We start from the raw sequence: 17,269 nt of genomic DNA, 5'->3' as shown, positions 1-17,269 counted from the left end.
AGTATTGTCCATAACTGCGCAGCTGTTTCTAGGGAAAGTCAGTTCACACCATATTGTTTGTCTGCGAGATGAAACAAGCCTCGATCACTACTCTTCCTGCTGATATTTGAGTCCCCTGCCCACTAGTCCATGTACTCTGTGTAAATCTGCTTGTTCTGTAGCCGTGGGGGCCGCAGCAGTTCTTGTTTCCCCCCCTCGATCGATGATCCGTTTGGGACAAAGGCGATAAGGACTTCCCTCTCCCCGAGACATGTCCCCCATTCGTGTGGAGAAGTGGATCAATGTGCTCCTAATCATCCCACAGGGGCCAAAGCCGGACCGGGCAAACCCTGATCAAATGGATAGTAGTACTACTAATAGTACTGCACTGCTAGTACTAGTAGTAGTAGCAGCATTAGTCATAACAATAATAATGACATAATATACTTCATGTGGTGGGAAAATTGGGTGAATTGTTTTGCCCAGGGACACAACAAGAGTGAGGCTTTGCGAGGAGGGCTCCAATGATTCCTCGAGAAAATCAAATAATTTGATTACGAAAAAGCTTTGATTATTATTTTATTGCCTTGATGATTCTTTAATTTACATATTTAATTAAAAACAAGTGAACCTGCTGTGCGCGGCGCACAGAATGACTTGTGGCGCTTTTGTTTCACACAGAGCTAGAGTAACAGAGAAGAGAGCGGCGTGTTTTAAACTCAGAGTGTGACTGGGAAGAGTTTTGTTGCGTAAAAGAGAACGGTGTCTTGGGCTGCAGACAGCGTACAGCACCAGCTCAGTGCGGACATACTTTCTACCATTAATCGTAGAAAAGAATAGAAAGATTACTCAATTACTAAAATAATCGATAGCTGCAGCCCTATTTGAGAGTAAGATTCATTGCAAACATTTTGTATTTACATCAAAGCATCTCCTCAGGCTGATGATGTGATGTTTTGTAGATTTCTGACAACACCATAATAGAAATCAGAATATCATTACAATTGCATGTCTTAGTCCTATGACAAACAGAGTTAATAGTGGGCAATATGTTGAATGCGCGTGATATTTTGTTTATAATACTTATTTTTACCGTAAAAAGAGCCGATTAAAATTAAATGGAACAAACTTGTGTTCGTTCAAACAATCTTTCAAACAAGGGTAAACACTGGTATCTCCTTTGTAGATCATTTAACAGTCCTTTCATATTCTAAACCTCAACAAAAACATTTAAAAGTGCCCTACGTATGCACTTTTCTGGTGGGACCCACTGTCACATGCTAGTTTCCACAGAGATGTTATTGCTTTTGCAGAAATGATCTACAGTCTGGCATTAAAAACTTATCTCACATTTTTTTCAACTACAACACAAGAATATGGAGACTAGCAGGTGGCAGACCATCCACAATTACAGTTACATAGTACACCTTTATTTACCTATATAGGTTTTTGGAAAAATGTCAGTCCACGGTTTGCTCTAGCAAAAAAGAAACGGCCAAAATGATTAAATAATAATAGCATCTTAAAAGTTATCGAGTTCATTCTGCAACTTCGGGGGGGGGGGTTATAAAGTGAAGACAGTCTCCATATGGGCATCTGCGACCACATTATTTCAATAACTTCTGTAATTTTCTCACATTCTCAAAGTGTTGATTAGTCGACGGTGTTGCTGTATTTTTACATTACCGGAAATGTTCTTGTAAATCTATCCTAGATACAAGTTCTTACCATTTCAATTTGTATATTTTATTGTATTATATATTTCACAAACCACAGGGACTGCACAAAACCAGGTCTAAGCCGGCTCTAAACCGGCTCTAAACCGGCTCTAAACCGGCTCTAAACCGGCTCTAAACCGGCTCTAAACCGGCTCTAAACCAGGTCCAAACCGTCTCTAAACCGAGTCTAAACCGGGTCTAAACCGGCTCTAAAACCGGCTCTAAAACCGGCTCTAAAACCGGCTCTAAAACCGGCTCTAAACCAGCTCTAAACCGGCTCTAAACCAGGTCTATCTCTGATAGTAATAGACCAGTGCAGATGGTAAATGCTCCAGGAGCTACAGTCTGGGAGCTCTGATCTAGTGGTCTAGGTCTGTGGTTGTCAAACTGCGGTTGAATCTAACAGTCACAGCTCCTGTCTCCTGAGCAGTGAGCTCTGATTAGAGGAGTTCACCGTGTAAAGAGCCACATTATCTGCCGACTGGACATCAAGCTATTTAGGACTTAAATGTTTTCATTCTTGTGTTTAGAATAGCAGCCGCTAGTGGAAGATCTAAGCTTTTAAAAGAGGTATAAAATGCCCCATTGATCAACGTGTGGCCGTGAAAAAAGTACAAAAACTCATTGTTAGGCTTGAAGTGGCTACAGTTTAGTGTGAAGCACTCGTAAGCGACAGAAGTGGTCTAAATAAAAGTGCTTGTAAATGATGAGTATAGGCCTATCTGACTAATGATTTTAGTAGAAATCTAAACAAGCCCCTCAAATATTGTTTTTATGTGACCATGGGTTTTCATCTTCCAACCAAAATATAGAACAATATTAAATCTATAATCCTATTATGGTTTTGGTTTCTTTTTTTGATCGGGAATTTGGCAAGAATGATAAATTATTCAATTAAATCTATGTGTGAATGTGCTAAATTCAAATGGGATTGTATGAAGGCACACATATACAGCACCTCCTGCCTGGGATCTAGAATATGCACAATTACAAAACAAGGTAGAGTAAATCTAGTGTCCACGCCCTCCGTCGTGCCTCGAGTTAAACTCAAACCATACCGTGCCACAAGATATTTTATTTTCAGTGACGGAAATTAAACGGAGGTCATTGGTCAAACCCACGCTTTGTCAAAGGGGGTTCAGTTTTTTAGAATGAAGACAAATTAACATATGCAATAATTGATTAATTTAATATGTTGTAAACCATTCAACAGAATTCTATCTAAGTTGCGTTGGAAAGAAAACAATAATTCACGTAAAAAAATACATTTTGGCTGAGGGGGCGTGGCATCACGCACGCAGTATTAACAGCTGTGTAAAGTCATGCCTTTCCCCCTCTCTCTCAGAACGCTTGTACTGAGCCTGAGCGAGGAGAAATGTGGAGCAAAAACTGAAACTGTATTTCATGTAAAACCAACCCAAGTTTTAAATGATACGTGCGTGCTGCCCGGATATCCGGCGCGTTTAACCATTTTTAAAAGCTGTAAAAAGAGCAAAGGAAAAAAAAGAAGGAAAAAAAACTACATTAAACAATCAAATGTCTACTTGTATCCTTAAAATAAAGATAGAAAATATCAAATATTTCTGCATTTTGTGGTTGAAGTTCAATACTTGAATTTTCAAGTTCAATACTTGAATTTTTACAGGTACATTTTAGCACATTTCTGATGAATCGTCGTAATATCACCATCAGGCTGGTTAAAAAATATATACCTAGACATAATTTTTTGTCAATACTGTCCACCAGTTTCAATAATTTAGTTAAAATTGAGTCAGTGTTCCTTACTTCCTTTGAGAGTGGCCTCATTGACCTCGATCTCCCCGTGGGCTGGGTCCGGGTACTCCAGATGGGGGTGATAGTGGACTGGCCCTGGCTCCGGAACCGGACTGGAGCTGGAGTACCCGTTAGACAAGTTCGATAAGGACTCTCTGGGACTGTCCAAGGGCTCGCGTTCCAATTCAAACACCGCCATCAACTGGAAAAGACAGAATGACCAAATTAGATCATTTTCATATAATGTAAGCGCTTGGGCAAACTCAAACACTGCCACCAACTGTGAACAAGGAAACCAATATAGGATTCACTCATGTTTTTGTGATGCAAATAACATGATGTTCAAACAAAAACATGTGTATTAATCAGGGCAGCAACTAGTGATTATTTTAGCAGTCGACTAGTCAAACGTTTATTATTGTATTGAGACTTGTTAAATACATTATCAGCCAAATAAAAGGTTGAAATGTAGTGATTGGAGGCTACGTGATAGAAAATGGTCACGAATAAAGGGTATTATTCATGAAGATTTTGATTTAACAACGTCAGTCTTTGTCATAACGGATCTTTTCGTATCCGTTTTAGAGTCCGTATAGCCCAGATAAGGTATACAGTTGTCAAAAATAACTCTGATTATTTATTTATTTTATAGTTAATTGTTGAAGCCCTAATCATAGACACCAACTTCTCAAACAAAAGATGACATAACCGCCTAACGAACTTTCCACGATGGGCGCCTCCCGCTGTCATAACGCTGTCAAGGTGCGTGTGTCGGAAATTATCTCTCAAATCAGATGCGACAATAGAATGAGAATGTGTCCAAAGCAATAACCGCCCTGTTACAATGAGGGCCCAGGGCAGACAAATTAATCAGGATGGTTGGGATAGGCCTAATTGAGATTTGGACATGATTGGCCAGAGAAGATGGACTATTGTTTCAACATGATAACTGGATAAAGCTTGATTAGACGCCAACGTTGGGGGAAATTACCACTTGACAAATAGCAATAAGAACAAGAGAAAGGAAATATGACAGCAGATGAGCGCACAGTGACAATTAACAATTAGTATGAACTTAGAAAGTAAAGTATTATTCGTTTTCAAACTAGGGGTGTTCGTGGTTAACGGATTAACTGTCACTAAGTGCTTTTAATAGAGTGAAGACATTTGCCCGGTTAACTAGCATTTCGTTTTTCCTGATTTTCTACTATTACACAATTGCGACGTCTCACAGAGTTTAAAACAAAAAAGCTAAAAACCAAGCCTCCAGGGACCAAGATGGTTGTTCATTGTCAAGTCCAAGTCAATGGGCCGTGCTCGCTAGCGCGTGTCGCCAGTTTAGCCTTTAGCAGGTAGGTACATCTGGTGGCTTTACGAACCAGAAGTAGTGTCAAGTGATGCAGACTCTCGTACCACATGACCACTCTGACCAATCAGAAGGAGAGCTGCTAGGACGGAGCAGCATGAAGCAAAGTGACACTGAGATAAAGATTTAAAAGATGAAGGTTTTTGAGCCGGTTAATTTCCTGAACATGGGCAAATATCTGCACAAAATCCGACCGTTGTGAAAGCTGTAGGTCCCTGTCAGCTGAGCACGTTTGTTTTTACATTTCACTGTGGGGAAAATGCTTTCTGGGATGTAGAGGATTTTTTTTCACTGCAGTACCAATGGACTGGCCACTGGGGCAGACTCACGACAGGTTTAAGATAGCAGTACCCTTTCCAGTTAATGTAATAGAACCATGGCTGAAACTCCAACAACAGTCAATTTATCTCATAAACACTAAGCAAACCTGCAAGACAAGGTAGTATTTATGAACTAATAGTAATCATGCACGGTTTATTTAACATGGATTCCACCTTGGCGAGGAAAACGGACTGAATTGTTTCACTTTTTGTATATAACTGACAATGTCCATCATCCTGCTGTAATATATATATATATATATATATATATATATATATATATATATATATATATATATATATATATATATATATATATATATATATATATATACATACACACACACACATATACACACACACACACAACATGGACAGATTCATTTAGAGAACGTAGGTGAAGTTATATTGTATGTTAGACCATAGCTGTCTGTGATTATCCACCTGTGACCTGATGTCTGCCGCTTCAAATATTAATTATTTTAGCGTGGCTAGAAGAGATATTACTCAGGCGGAAGGGGATTTAAAACTGTCGGGGAAGCTCGTGGTGAGTGGATAGCGCACATGTCGTGGTGAGTGGATAGCGCACATGTCGTGGTGAGTGGATAGCACACATGTCGTGGTGAGTGGATAGCGCACATGTCGTGGTGAGTGGATAGCACACATGTCGTGGTGAGTGGATAGCGCACATGTCGTGGTGAGTGGATAGCGCACATGTCGTGGTGAGTGGATAGCGCACATGTCGTGGTGAGTGGATAGCGCACATGTCGTGGTGAGTGGATAGCGCACATGTCGTGGTGAGTGGATAGCGCACATGTCGTGGTGAGTGGATAGCACACATGTCGTGGTGAGTGGATAGCGCACATGTCGTGGTGAGTGGATAGCGCACATGTCGTGGTGAGTGGATAGCGCACATGTCGTGGTGAGTGGATAGCGCACATGTCGTGGTGAGTGGATAGCGCACATGTCGTGGTGAGTGGATAGCGCACATGTCGTGGTGAGTGGATAGCGCACATGTCGTGGTGAGTGGATAGCGCACATGTCGTGGTGAGTGGATAGCGCACATGTCGTGGTGAGTGGATAGCACACATGTCGTGGTGAGTGGATAGCGCACATGTCGTGGTGAGTGGATAGCGCACATGTCGTGGTGAGTGGATAGCACACATGTCGTGGTGAGTGGATAGCACACATGTGTGCTATTCACATGCTATTCCCCCGCTGGGGGAAACCATGCTGTGGAAGAAGACACAAATTCCATTTGTTTGGTGGCATAAATTCTTAAATGACATTAATCATTCATGCACTTTTATCTTAATGATTTGGCTTTGATTGAATGACATTTTTAAAGCCACAGGAGAAAACGTTATCTACTCCCTTCTCTGCATGAGTCAATCACTAAAACTGCATTAAGCAAATCATTACTTTCATTTGTCACTAAATGAATAAATCAATTCCAGTCAGCTAGTTTTAGAGACTTTTAGTCCCAGTTTGAGTCCTGGTTTAGTCCCTGCTGAAGCTCTAGTTTGAAACTGGGCTAGTCTGGAGAATCAGGACTTTTATAACCAATACAATACACTAAGCAATGAACCCTTTGAAATGTTTATTAAAGCATTTCAATCAGAACTTTCAAGGGGAATAACATGAAAAGTGTATAAATGTATTAACAACTTGGATAGCCACTCTACTAATTACATTCAATATAAATGGGAAAGAGTGGGTAATTTTATTTTGACTGACAAAGAATTGGAAAATATATGTTATATATCTCCGTGAAGAACCACAAAATCACAAGATCGGAGAGAATTTTGTTGGAAAAATGTAACGCGTTTCTTCTTAACACCATTTCACAGTCGTTGCCAGGAGGCCCACCATTACCATGTATTTTGGGACAGTCCTGTTGCTTTTGATAATACCACCTGACTTCAGAACTATGTATCTGGGCTTCAAAACGGCTTTGGACAAAATAAATGGATATCTTTGAAGCATACGACTGGCGGCAGGAAAGAAGGCCATTCCAAAAACATGTATGACTCAAACTGCACCGACAGACAAGGACTGGACCAATATTCTAACTGAAATAGGACAAACTTGGACTTTGGACCAACTGGGACCTTTATTTTGGAGTTTGTGTGTCTTAGCTTGCAATCTTTTGTCGTGATTTTTTTTTCCTCTCTGGCCTTGTTCTGTTTCTTGTAGGGGTGAAGCGATATATTGGCCCAGTATCGATATCGGCCAATATTCAGGTAATTGAGTAATATCAGTTTCAGTTTAAAACTATAATCAGTTGACTATGTTACGCCTTGGTAGTGAAAGAGTTAACGTTGCCGTCTCCTCAGAAACAAGAAAACAAAAGCCACAGAGGCTGCTTTATTCTCAATTCTGTGGCAAAAGACCCAGAAGGTTACAGACTTTTAAAAGCTCTAGAAAGGTTTTAGACAAAATGTATCCTTAAATTTAAGCGCAAAAAAGATTGGTTTGGTCTTGGTTTGGTCTTGGTTTGGTCTTGGTTTGGTCTTGGTTTGGTCTTGGTTTGGTCTTGGTTTGGTCTTGGTTTGGTCTTGGTTTGGTCTTGGTTTGGTCTTGGTTTGGTCTTGGTTTGGTCTTGGTTTGGTCTTGGTTTGGTCTTGGTTTGGTCTTGGTTTGGTCTTGGTTTGGTCTTGGTTTGGTCTTGGTTTGGTCTTGGTTTGGTCTTGGTTTGGTCTTGGTTTGGTCTTGGTTTGGTCTTGGTTTGGTCCTGGTGGTTTGGTCCTGGTGGTTTGGTCCTGGTGGTTTGGTCCTGGTGGTTTGGTCCTGGTGGTTTGGTCCTGGTGGTTTGGTCCTGGTGGTTTGGTCTTGGTTTGGTCTTGGTTTGGTCTTGGTTTGGTCTTGGTTTGGTCTTGGTTTGGTCTTGGTTTGGTCTTGGTTTGGTCTTGGTTTGGTCTTGGTTTGGTCTTGGTTTGGTCTTGGTTTGGTCTTGGTTTGGTCTTGGTTTGGTCTTGGTTTGGTCTTGGTTTGGTCCTGGTGGTTTGGTCCTGGTGGTTTGGTCCTGGTGGTTTGGTCCTGGTGGTTTGGTCCTGGTGGTTTGGTCCTGGTGGTTTGGTCCTGGTGGTTTGGTCCTGGTGGTTTGGTCCTGGTGGTTTGGTCCTGGTGGTTTGGTCCTGGTGGTTTGGTCCTGGTGGTTTGGTCCTGGTGGTTTGGTCCTGGTGGTTTGGTCCTGGTGGTTTGGTCCTGGTGGTTTGGTCCTGGTGGTTTGGTCCTGGTTCAGGCCCGGTGCAGCTAAATAGATTATAATAAACAAACTTCTAAACAACTTCCTCCGTACTCTTCAGCATTATCATTCGACAAATGTAGTTTCTCCAAAAGAATAAATCATATCTTTATTTGGGACTTCTTTGCCATTTGATTGATGCCGTCTGCTCGTCTCTGGGCTTTAGATAACACCGGGGTAATAAGCAGGAAAAGTGCATCCATCACGAGCTAAAATCTGATTATTTATTTGGCGTTCACGCTCCCTCGTTGTCTCATCTTTCTTGATTTCGGTCGCCTTTCGTGGCTCAGAAGACATGGTGGAGCCCCTTTGGACATTATGTGTCGTCATCAGAACTGCTCTCATAGTTTAGGAACAAAAATGCATACATCCAATTCTATGGAAGAAAATGTCTGCTGTAACCCAAGTATGTTAGAAAATACGTTATTATTATACCAAGAATAACGCATTTCTTTATAGAATAGAAAATATTCCCATGACAAACAAAATGTATGAAGGTAATATATTGATCTCCTTAGGTCATCTGCATTTGACCCATCCTTCAATGCTGTTGGGGTTAAACCCAGAGCGTTTCGGGATTTGTATCATGGACCTTGTATTGGCAGCAGAGGTGGCAAGTCACTCAGTATTTGTACTTTGATACTGTAATTAAGTAGATTTCACATGGAGCCTGGCATGTGTACTACCCCGGGAAGCACAGTATCTGTATATTCTACTCCTTACGTTACCAAAACTGTCTCATAATTTTGTTTAAATCAATGCAAATCTTTTTCCTTTTACAAAGCCAGTGCACCCGAGTCACACATTTATGATTGTGTACTTTTGTATTTTTACTCAAGTAAAAGAGTTTCAGCTGTACTTTGACTTTTACAAAAAATCATTGTTTAAGTACTTTCAGTTGAGTAATGAACCTGGCAATACCAGGCAATCCCCAGCCCTGGTCTCAATGATTGTGAATAAACGTACAATTGTGATCTCCTCACACTAATTGCAACACAAAAATGTAACGTGATGACATCGCCACAGCAGACTTGATCTCCTAACATTGGAGTCTAAAGTATTCCTGAAGGTGCACCGATGCAGCAGTGCTAAAGCTGCTGACAGGGATGGGTGCTGACGAGGGTCAAACCGAGGTGAGAAAATCTGCCAGCATCAGCCTGAGAAAACGCTGATGCCACTGTTCACGACAGGACCACTGTAAACCAGGGTGGGAGTGGTCCTGGTTTAAAACTGGTTTAGATGTTTTAGGGTTTTGTCCTGGGTTTGCTTTCCAGTCTACAGTCGTCAGGATCTCAGAATCTATGGAGGTGCTTCAAGACATGATCAAGATCTTAAGTCCTGATTGAGTCCTTTAAAGTCTTTAGTTTCGATAGGTGATGTCCCCATTTAGTCTCGATTTAGTCTCGATTTAGTCTCGATTTAGTCTCGATTTAGTCTCGATTTAGTCTCGATTTAGTCTCGATTTAGTCTCGATTTAGTCCCGATTTAGTCCCGATTTAGTTAAGACTAATTTCTGGTTAAATCCTGGTTTAGTTATTTTTTCAGCTCTGGTTTGGCTCCGGTTCAGCTCCGGTTTCGTGATCTCTTGTGAGGGTTTTCAATCTAGGTTTAATCCAGGCTTAGTCCAAGTCCAAGGAAGGAACATTTGTGAACTAATAGATGAAAATATTAGGCAGGTTGTCCTAAATGACTGTCTAAATGATGACAGTTGTACTTAAATAACTTGAGATGCAAATCCAGTCACGTATTGGAGTCCAGGTTTTCACAACACAGCACTAGCATAACAGTGGCTATTTGTACAGCAGTACACTCTTGTTTGTTTCTGTGCTATGCTAATCAGACAACAGGGTCATATTATTCAAGCGATCGTTGACATGCGCGAGCCTGAGGTCCATATCAATTTCCCTCTTGGAGAGAGCTGAAAAAATAAGGCCATTCGTCTCACAGAATGCTAATGTGAATCAGAAGAGGCTAAACTAGAACTAGCATTCGTCATCCAAGGCTAGTCAGGGATCTGTGAAATGCAAAAGACAGATAAATATTGGCTGGATGTTTATTTCTATGAATAAATGAACTGAAAATCGTTGGAGCAAGTCTAGTGAAGAAGTGTTGTTGAAAGGGGCAAATAAGGACTAAAGCGAGACTAAACCAGGACGGAATTAGGTGACAAGGTAAACAATGGGTCTACAATGTACACAATGCCTGATGCCACAGCAGAATTGAACTAGGATTAAATAAGGACTAACACAGTAAACACATAAACACACATAAAACAAGATCCAAACCAGACAAAACCACGAGTCCTGGCACCAAGGAAAACCTAAATTGGGATTTTCTGACCCACAGCCGTCAAGCAATTATGTTATTTTCTCAAACTCATTCAGTAAACACATAAATATTTGAATACAAAATGTTCTCTTGCTCTTGATTCATCTCCTACTTCACATGAATTGTGCTTCAGGCCCATTTTGCCTGGAGCTTGGTTAATGTTTTCCATCTAAAGTGGCCCAGAGTAGACAATGGTTCTATTTTCTTGCATCCACAACAAGCTTATGTCCTGGTTTAGCCTCATAATTCAAACCTTGTACTGACACTTATTTCTTTCATAAATTCCATCAAAGAGAGACCAGGAAAGACCCAATGTGCTAGACAACATTTAAGTAGAGTTGGGTGACATGACAAAAAATGTATAGGAATTATTTTTCCACATTTGGCCAATCATGATTTTCCATTTAGTTATATTTTGTGTAATTCAAATTTCAATTAGTGCAGAAATGTAAACAACATGCTGGATTATATTCACTGCAGACAATCGTTTTAAGTCAGAATGAAAAGTTGTGATCTGAGGTGGCCTGTCTGAGTGTTGTATGTGTCTTTTCTTCACTTTATTTAGCACAAGAAATGCTACCAACATTGTAAACATTATCTCTGTTCTCTCATTGGCTACTATAAAGTAATTATGGCTGAATCCGTGTTTACTGGACATAACCCTAACCCGAGGTGTTAAATGGTCAGTTATAGACAAAATTCTTCCTCTACAGTCAGAACTCTGCTTTAAACCATATACATCGAAATTAAATGACCCAAGCAGATCACTGACAATTAGAAACAACTGAATCTTGGTTCAACTTTGATACGGGCGTCAAAAAAACAAACTTGAAAAGCATCAGATGATCTGTGACTGCTTTAAACCGTCCACACGCTGCACATTCACTAACATAATAGTTCTTTGTTTCATCACGAGACAGAGATCCTCAGAACAGAGCTCTGCCGGCGTCTTTGCAAAACATCACAGGGAGTTTGACCTTCAACCTTCTGACACGAGGAGGAGCGAGTCAACAGCTTAACCCTTCCGATCAGCACATTTTGCATTATATTATGAAGATTAGTAATCAAATTAAAATAAGAAGAGAAACTAACTGAACTAAAACTAGAAAGAAAACTGGAAAAAACTATTCTCAGATTTTGGTTTGGGATCACTGGGGAACATATTAGTGTTTGCTTGAATAGAAAACAAGATTGATCTTGATTAGAGATAAAGAGATCCCCCCTCTCTCTTCCCATTTCTCAAGCCATCTATCAGAACCATATTTGCACTTTTAATGCATCGGCTTTTGGCCTTCATTCTTAAGAGGTCAATATTTTGTTTTGGTCGACCTCCGGTCTAAAGAACAGACATAAAGCTTAAGTGTGAACAGGGCACTGCACAAAAGTGACTACACTGCTCTTATAGCTCTGTGGTAAAACAGGGCTCTGAGTGACTTTGTCAAGTTAAACTACAAATCATTAAAATTGTCTGCACAAAATATTGGCAGAGCTCTAGTTTTTAAGCAATCGATATCAGCTATGGAAATAAAATAAAATGGATTAAATCCTTGGTTTAATTGCGTTTTTTACGGTTAAAGTTAACGGGTTTGTCCAGGTTTAGAACTTATTAAGACTTGTTTAAGTCTGGGTTTGTCCAAGTTTATTTTTGCATGTTTAGCCACTTGATATAATGACATTATTTAAAAGGTGCCATGTGTAACATTTGTAGTGAGACTTCTGCCATCTGCTTCTGTCTCTATGGAGATTGCATTGCTCAGAAAATGTTCCAAAATATTGCATTAAAGCTTGTATTTATTCAATTACAGGCATTTATATGATTGAAAAACATGCATTCTTACAGTGAGTGAGTTCGCCTCTCCACAGATCTGACTTGTAACTTGGCTTGGTTCCCTAACAGTTACATAGTGCCACTTTAAACTTGATTTAGGCTTTTTTTAACCACATTGATATAAAAAAAGGCATCTATAAAACCTTTAACGTTTTAAATCACAAATTTCCCACAGTCTAAGGACAAACAGTGCCCCCTATCTTCCCTCCCCAGTCACTGCACTCCGACTGCTGGTTCTAAACAAGCCATTTTTCTTCAGCAAATCTTCTTCCCGTCTCACAATGCACTACCTCTATATCGCTCTTTACCGCTCCACTCTTTACTGTGTCTTTCCTCTCTCCCTCGCCCCCCTCTTTCACCTCCTCTTTCACCCCTCACTCTCTTTCTCATGGTCTTCCCTCTTTACTCCATCCTTCCTTTTTTTCTCCCCCTCTATTCACTCCCTACTCCTTCTCCCTTTCCTTCTCGCTCATCTTTCCCTCCCTTTGCTCCCTTTCTCTCCTCCATTTCTCTCTCCCTCTCCTTTCCTTCAGCATTTTTCTTGTTTTGCTCAAACACCAGATGCATTATTCAGAAGGCAGAGGAGATGGAGATTGAGACGATCATTTTATACATCTATAGGACCCATAAACACTCACTGATACTATAGCAGACAAAGGGCCATATATGGTGAAAGAAACTTATTACAGGCAAAAGTATGGATGAAAACTAAGAATGATTCAACAAAAACATTTTAAATACATGCAGAATGTCTATCTGATACATTAGAAATAAGTGTCGTCGATTAAATTTGCTATTCCATTTTATCAACCTATAGGGAACGACCGAGCTACCGGGAATGTCAAACATAAAGGGAACGATATAACCCACTTTTTGCAGACAAATCAAGCATTCTGGGATGAATCAGAATCAGTTTGTACTCCAAACCCTAGAATAAAAAAGAGTAGGCTTATAGGCCTATTCAAAAGGCAATTTGAACAGGCATTACACCCGGATATTTTTATTTATTTTTTTACTTTATTATAAGTCCCTAAATCTACTTTTAGTGATATTGGCTTCAGCTTTGAGGATTGAACCCAGACATATAATATTTATACTCCAAAGGGTTCAGAAACAAGTTAAATTTGAATTGGGAAAGTCCTCCGGTAAATGGTAAATCAATCAGAAAATGATTGATGTTCAAGGGTTAAAGACTTCCTTTGGACAGTAGGTGGTATATCTTACAAACATGATTCCATTTCTGTCACAAAGACAGAAGCAGCTTCATTGCAGAATGAGCCATGTCTGTTTGTGTGCCATCTTTGTTTTGTTTAGTCACAGTTGACTAAAGCGACGCATGCCTCATGGAAAACCTCATTCTTCACAGCTATAAAACCTAATAAGACCTGACAGAGCGCAGGTAAAGAGAAAGATTTAGAGGTGAACCGTGACCAAAGGGAATTTTATCGCAAACTGTGACAGAGAAATGGGAAATGACGGTCTATTTTAAGCATGGAACACTAAATTATGTGTGTATTTATAAAGACTAGCGTGTCAATGGAATTAGCAATGGTTTTGATTATGAAGAGAAAAGGGGAGGACACTGTTCCTCCCTCAGGACTCAACAAGGACCAAATCAGAACTAAACCAGGGCTAAATCAGAACTAAACCAGGGCTAAATCAGAACTAAACCAGGACCAAATCAGAACTAAACCAGGACCAAATCAGAACTAAACCAGGACCAAATCAGAACTCAACCAGGACCAAATCAGAACTAAACCAGGACCAAATCAGAACTAAACCAGGACCAAATCAGAACTCAACCAGGACCAAATCAGAACTAAACCAGGACCAAATCAGAACTCAACCAGGACCAAATCAGAACTCAACCAGGACCAAATCAGAACTAAACCAGGACCAAATCAGAACTAAACCAGGGCTAAATCAGAACTAAACCAGGACCAAATCAGAACTAAACCAGGGCTAAATCAGAACTAAACCAGGGCTAAATCAGAACTAAACCAGGACCAAATCAGAACTAAACCAGGACCAAATCAGAACTAAACCAGGACCAAATCAGAACTAAACCAGGACCAAATCAGAACTCAACCAGGACCAAATCAGAACTAAACCAGGACCAAATCAGAACTAAACCAGGACCAAATCAGAACTCAACCAGGACCAAATCAGAACTAAACCAGGACCAAATCAGAACTCAACCAGGACCAAATCAGAACTAAACCAGGACCAAATCAGAACTAAACCAGGGCTAAATCAGAACTAAACCAGGACCAAATCAGAACTAAACCAGGGCTAAATCAGAACTAAACCAGGGCTAAATCAGAACTAAACCAGGACCAAATCAGAACTAAACCAGGGCTAAATCAGACCTAAACCAGGACCAAATCAGAACTAAACCAGGACCAAATCAGAACTAAACCAGGACCAAATCAGAACTCAACCAGGACCAAATCAGAACTAAACCAGGACCAAATCAGAACTAAACCAGGACCAAATCAGAACTCAACCAGGACCAAATCAGAACTAAACCAGGGCTAAATCAGAACTCAACCAGGACCAAATCAGAACTCAACCAGGACCAAATCAGAACTCAACCAGGACCAAATCAGAACTAAACCAGGGCTAAATCAGAACTAAACCAGGACCAAATCAGAACTCAACCAGGACCAAATCAGAACTAAACCAGGGCTAAATCAGAACTAAACCAGGACCAAATCAGAACTAAACCAGGGCTAAATCAGAACTAAACAAGGACCAAATCAGAACTCAACCAGGACCAAATCAGAACTAAACCAGGGCTAAATCAGAACTAAACCAGGACCAAATCAGAACTAAACCAGGACCAAATCAGAACTAAACCAGGGCTAAATCAGAACTAAACCAGGACCAAATCAGAACTAAACCAGGACCAAATCAGAACTAAACCAGGGCTAAATCAGGGCTCAAGTGCCAGATAGACCATGGTAAAAATAAAGACACTCCAAACAAAAAAAACAACTTAGGTCTATGAAGGGACAAAACCAGGTCCAAACCAGGACTAAAAGAAACTCGGATATATACAGCAGACAAACAGAGGACACCCCAGGACAAACCAGGACAAACCAGGCTAAAACTAGGTCCAAACCAGGTCCAGGCAGTATATTGAAAAATGTCTGTAACGATTTACAACTATTTACGTATTCGTTTCAACGAAACTGAACAGTATTTCTTGGCAAGTCTCTCCAAAATGTAAATATCTTGGGGCCCAAACATTTTTAGCATGTTGATTAGCTTGAAGATGTGCAATTCCGTAACGACATGAGAAATGACAAGCTACCACAAGCTAACAGGATTAAACCCCATAAGCTCCTCCTGGCAAGTATTTTTACACCGAGGCCAAATGGGGAAATATTTAGAAAGTACATTTGTAATATGGCGTGTTAGATATTATGGGAAATAACAGTGCACATTGATTCTTTTATGTGTGTGTCAAGAATTACATTTTACACTATGCTTTTGCTTTAATCTAATCTGCATTTCATGTAATGCAGCTTTAAAGGCTCACTTTTCTGGTGGGGTGCCATTATGCCTAGAAAGCTCCACAGTATAGCATTGTAATGTATACATCTTGAAAGGTGTTGTATATCTAGAAATACATTGAAAAACATTGCATTCACTCACAATTTAAGAATATTTATCAACAATAATTCTTTGTTGAACCAGTACCTGCACAAAATGATTGAGATCCAGCCATTTTCATCATAAAAACAAGTTTCCTTTCCCTAAAAGATATACCAAAAAGATGATAAACAAAGTGTAAATGTTAAGCTATATTTGTAATCTTTAACATAACGTTTGTGTGTTTTTTGCTCAGCCTTATAGCTAATGTCAGCTGTTGCATATACTTCACGCACACGTCTTTTGTGCAGTGGCAGGGTTTTGTAAAAGAAGCCACAGGTCGCCACATCTGGAGTGTTTTAAAATGCCATTTCAAAGCTGCAGGTCTGTGGAGAAAACCATCATGACGTGGTGTACGGAGAGGGAGAGACCTGGGGGAGTGAAGTGATGCAGAGGTGAGAGACGACTGAGCCCCCAGCGCAGATATAATCACTGATTCTACTCCTCCGTCAGGTCTCTCCGTCTCTGAGGAGAGGGGGAGAGGGGGAGAGGACGGAGAGTCGATGAGGAGGGAGGAGACGGAGAGAGGGGATTTAGATTGAAAAATGGAAAGTATCCAAACTGATGTTTAGGAGACATGCATATCATTAGAATTAGAATATCAGGTGTATTGGTCTATAAAAGGAAGATTATTTATTTCTAATGGCTGCAAAAAGAGTTAATTAAAAATATTAACAGAACAGAAGCTTGCCAAACAAAGTAAGGAGGAGACGGGACACAAATCTCACAAGACGAGAGCCTGGCTTTACCACTGTAAATATGAGCCACACCAAACCAGGTCCAAACCGGACTAAACCAGGTTGAAACTGGACTAAACCAGGATTCAACCAGGTTTATACCAGGTTTAAGACTTGGTTTAGTTCAGATTATTCATGATTTAAGCACCTTTGATAGACAATGACCACTGCAAACCAAGAACATCTTTCAAGAGACAAACCAAACCGGGTCCAAACCAGGTCCAAACCAGGTCTAAACCAGATCTAAGCCAGATCTAAACCAGGACCGGACCTGGTCAAACCCAAGAGTAAACAAGACACAAGACATGAGAATTGG

The 17,269-nt window shown here is 40.3% G+C and overlaps 1 protein-coding gene across 1 annotated transcript in view; it reads right to left on the bottom strand.

Moving 5' to 3' along the window:
- pard3ba (par-3 family cell polarity regulator beta a) overlaps nucleotides 1-17,269 on the bottom strand; it is a 263,992-nt gene that overhangs the window by 213,187 nt on the left and 33,536 nt on the right. Inside the window, exon 3 of the mRNA XM_072443180.1 lies at nucleotides 3,483-3,672. Coding sequence (XP_072299281.1) covers nucleotides 3,483-3,672 — 190 coding nt within the window. The remainder of the gene's footprint in view (nucleotides 1-3,482; nucleotides 3,673-17,269) is intronic.

This window comes from Eucyclogobius newberryi, unplaced genomic scaffold, assembly GCF_026437365.1.
Source record: "Eucyclogobius newberryi isolate DKJ021-1_F unplaced genomic scaffold, fEucNew1.0.hap1 SCAF_1, whole genome shotgun sequence".
NCBI classification, from domain to species: Eukaryota; Metazoa; Chordata; class Actinopteri; order Gobiiformes; family Gobiidae; genus Eucyclogobius; species Eucyclogobius newberryi.
Note: the sequence above shows the minus strand (reverse complement) of the source record. Positions and strands in the feature narration are given on the sequence as shown.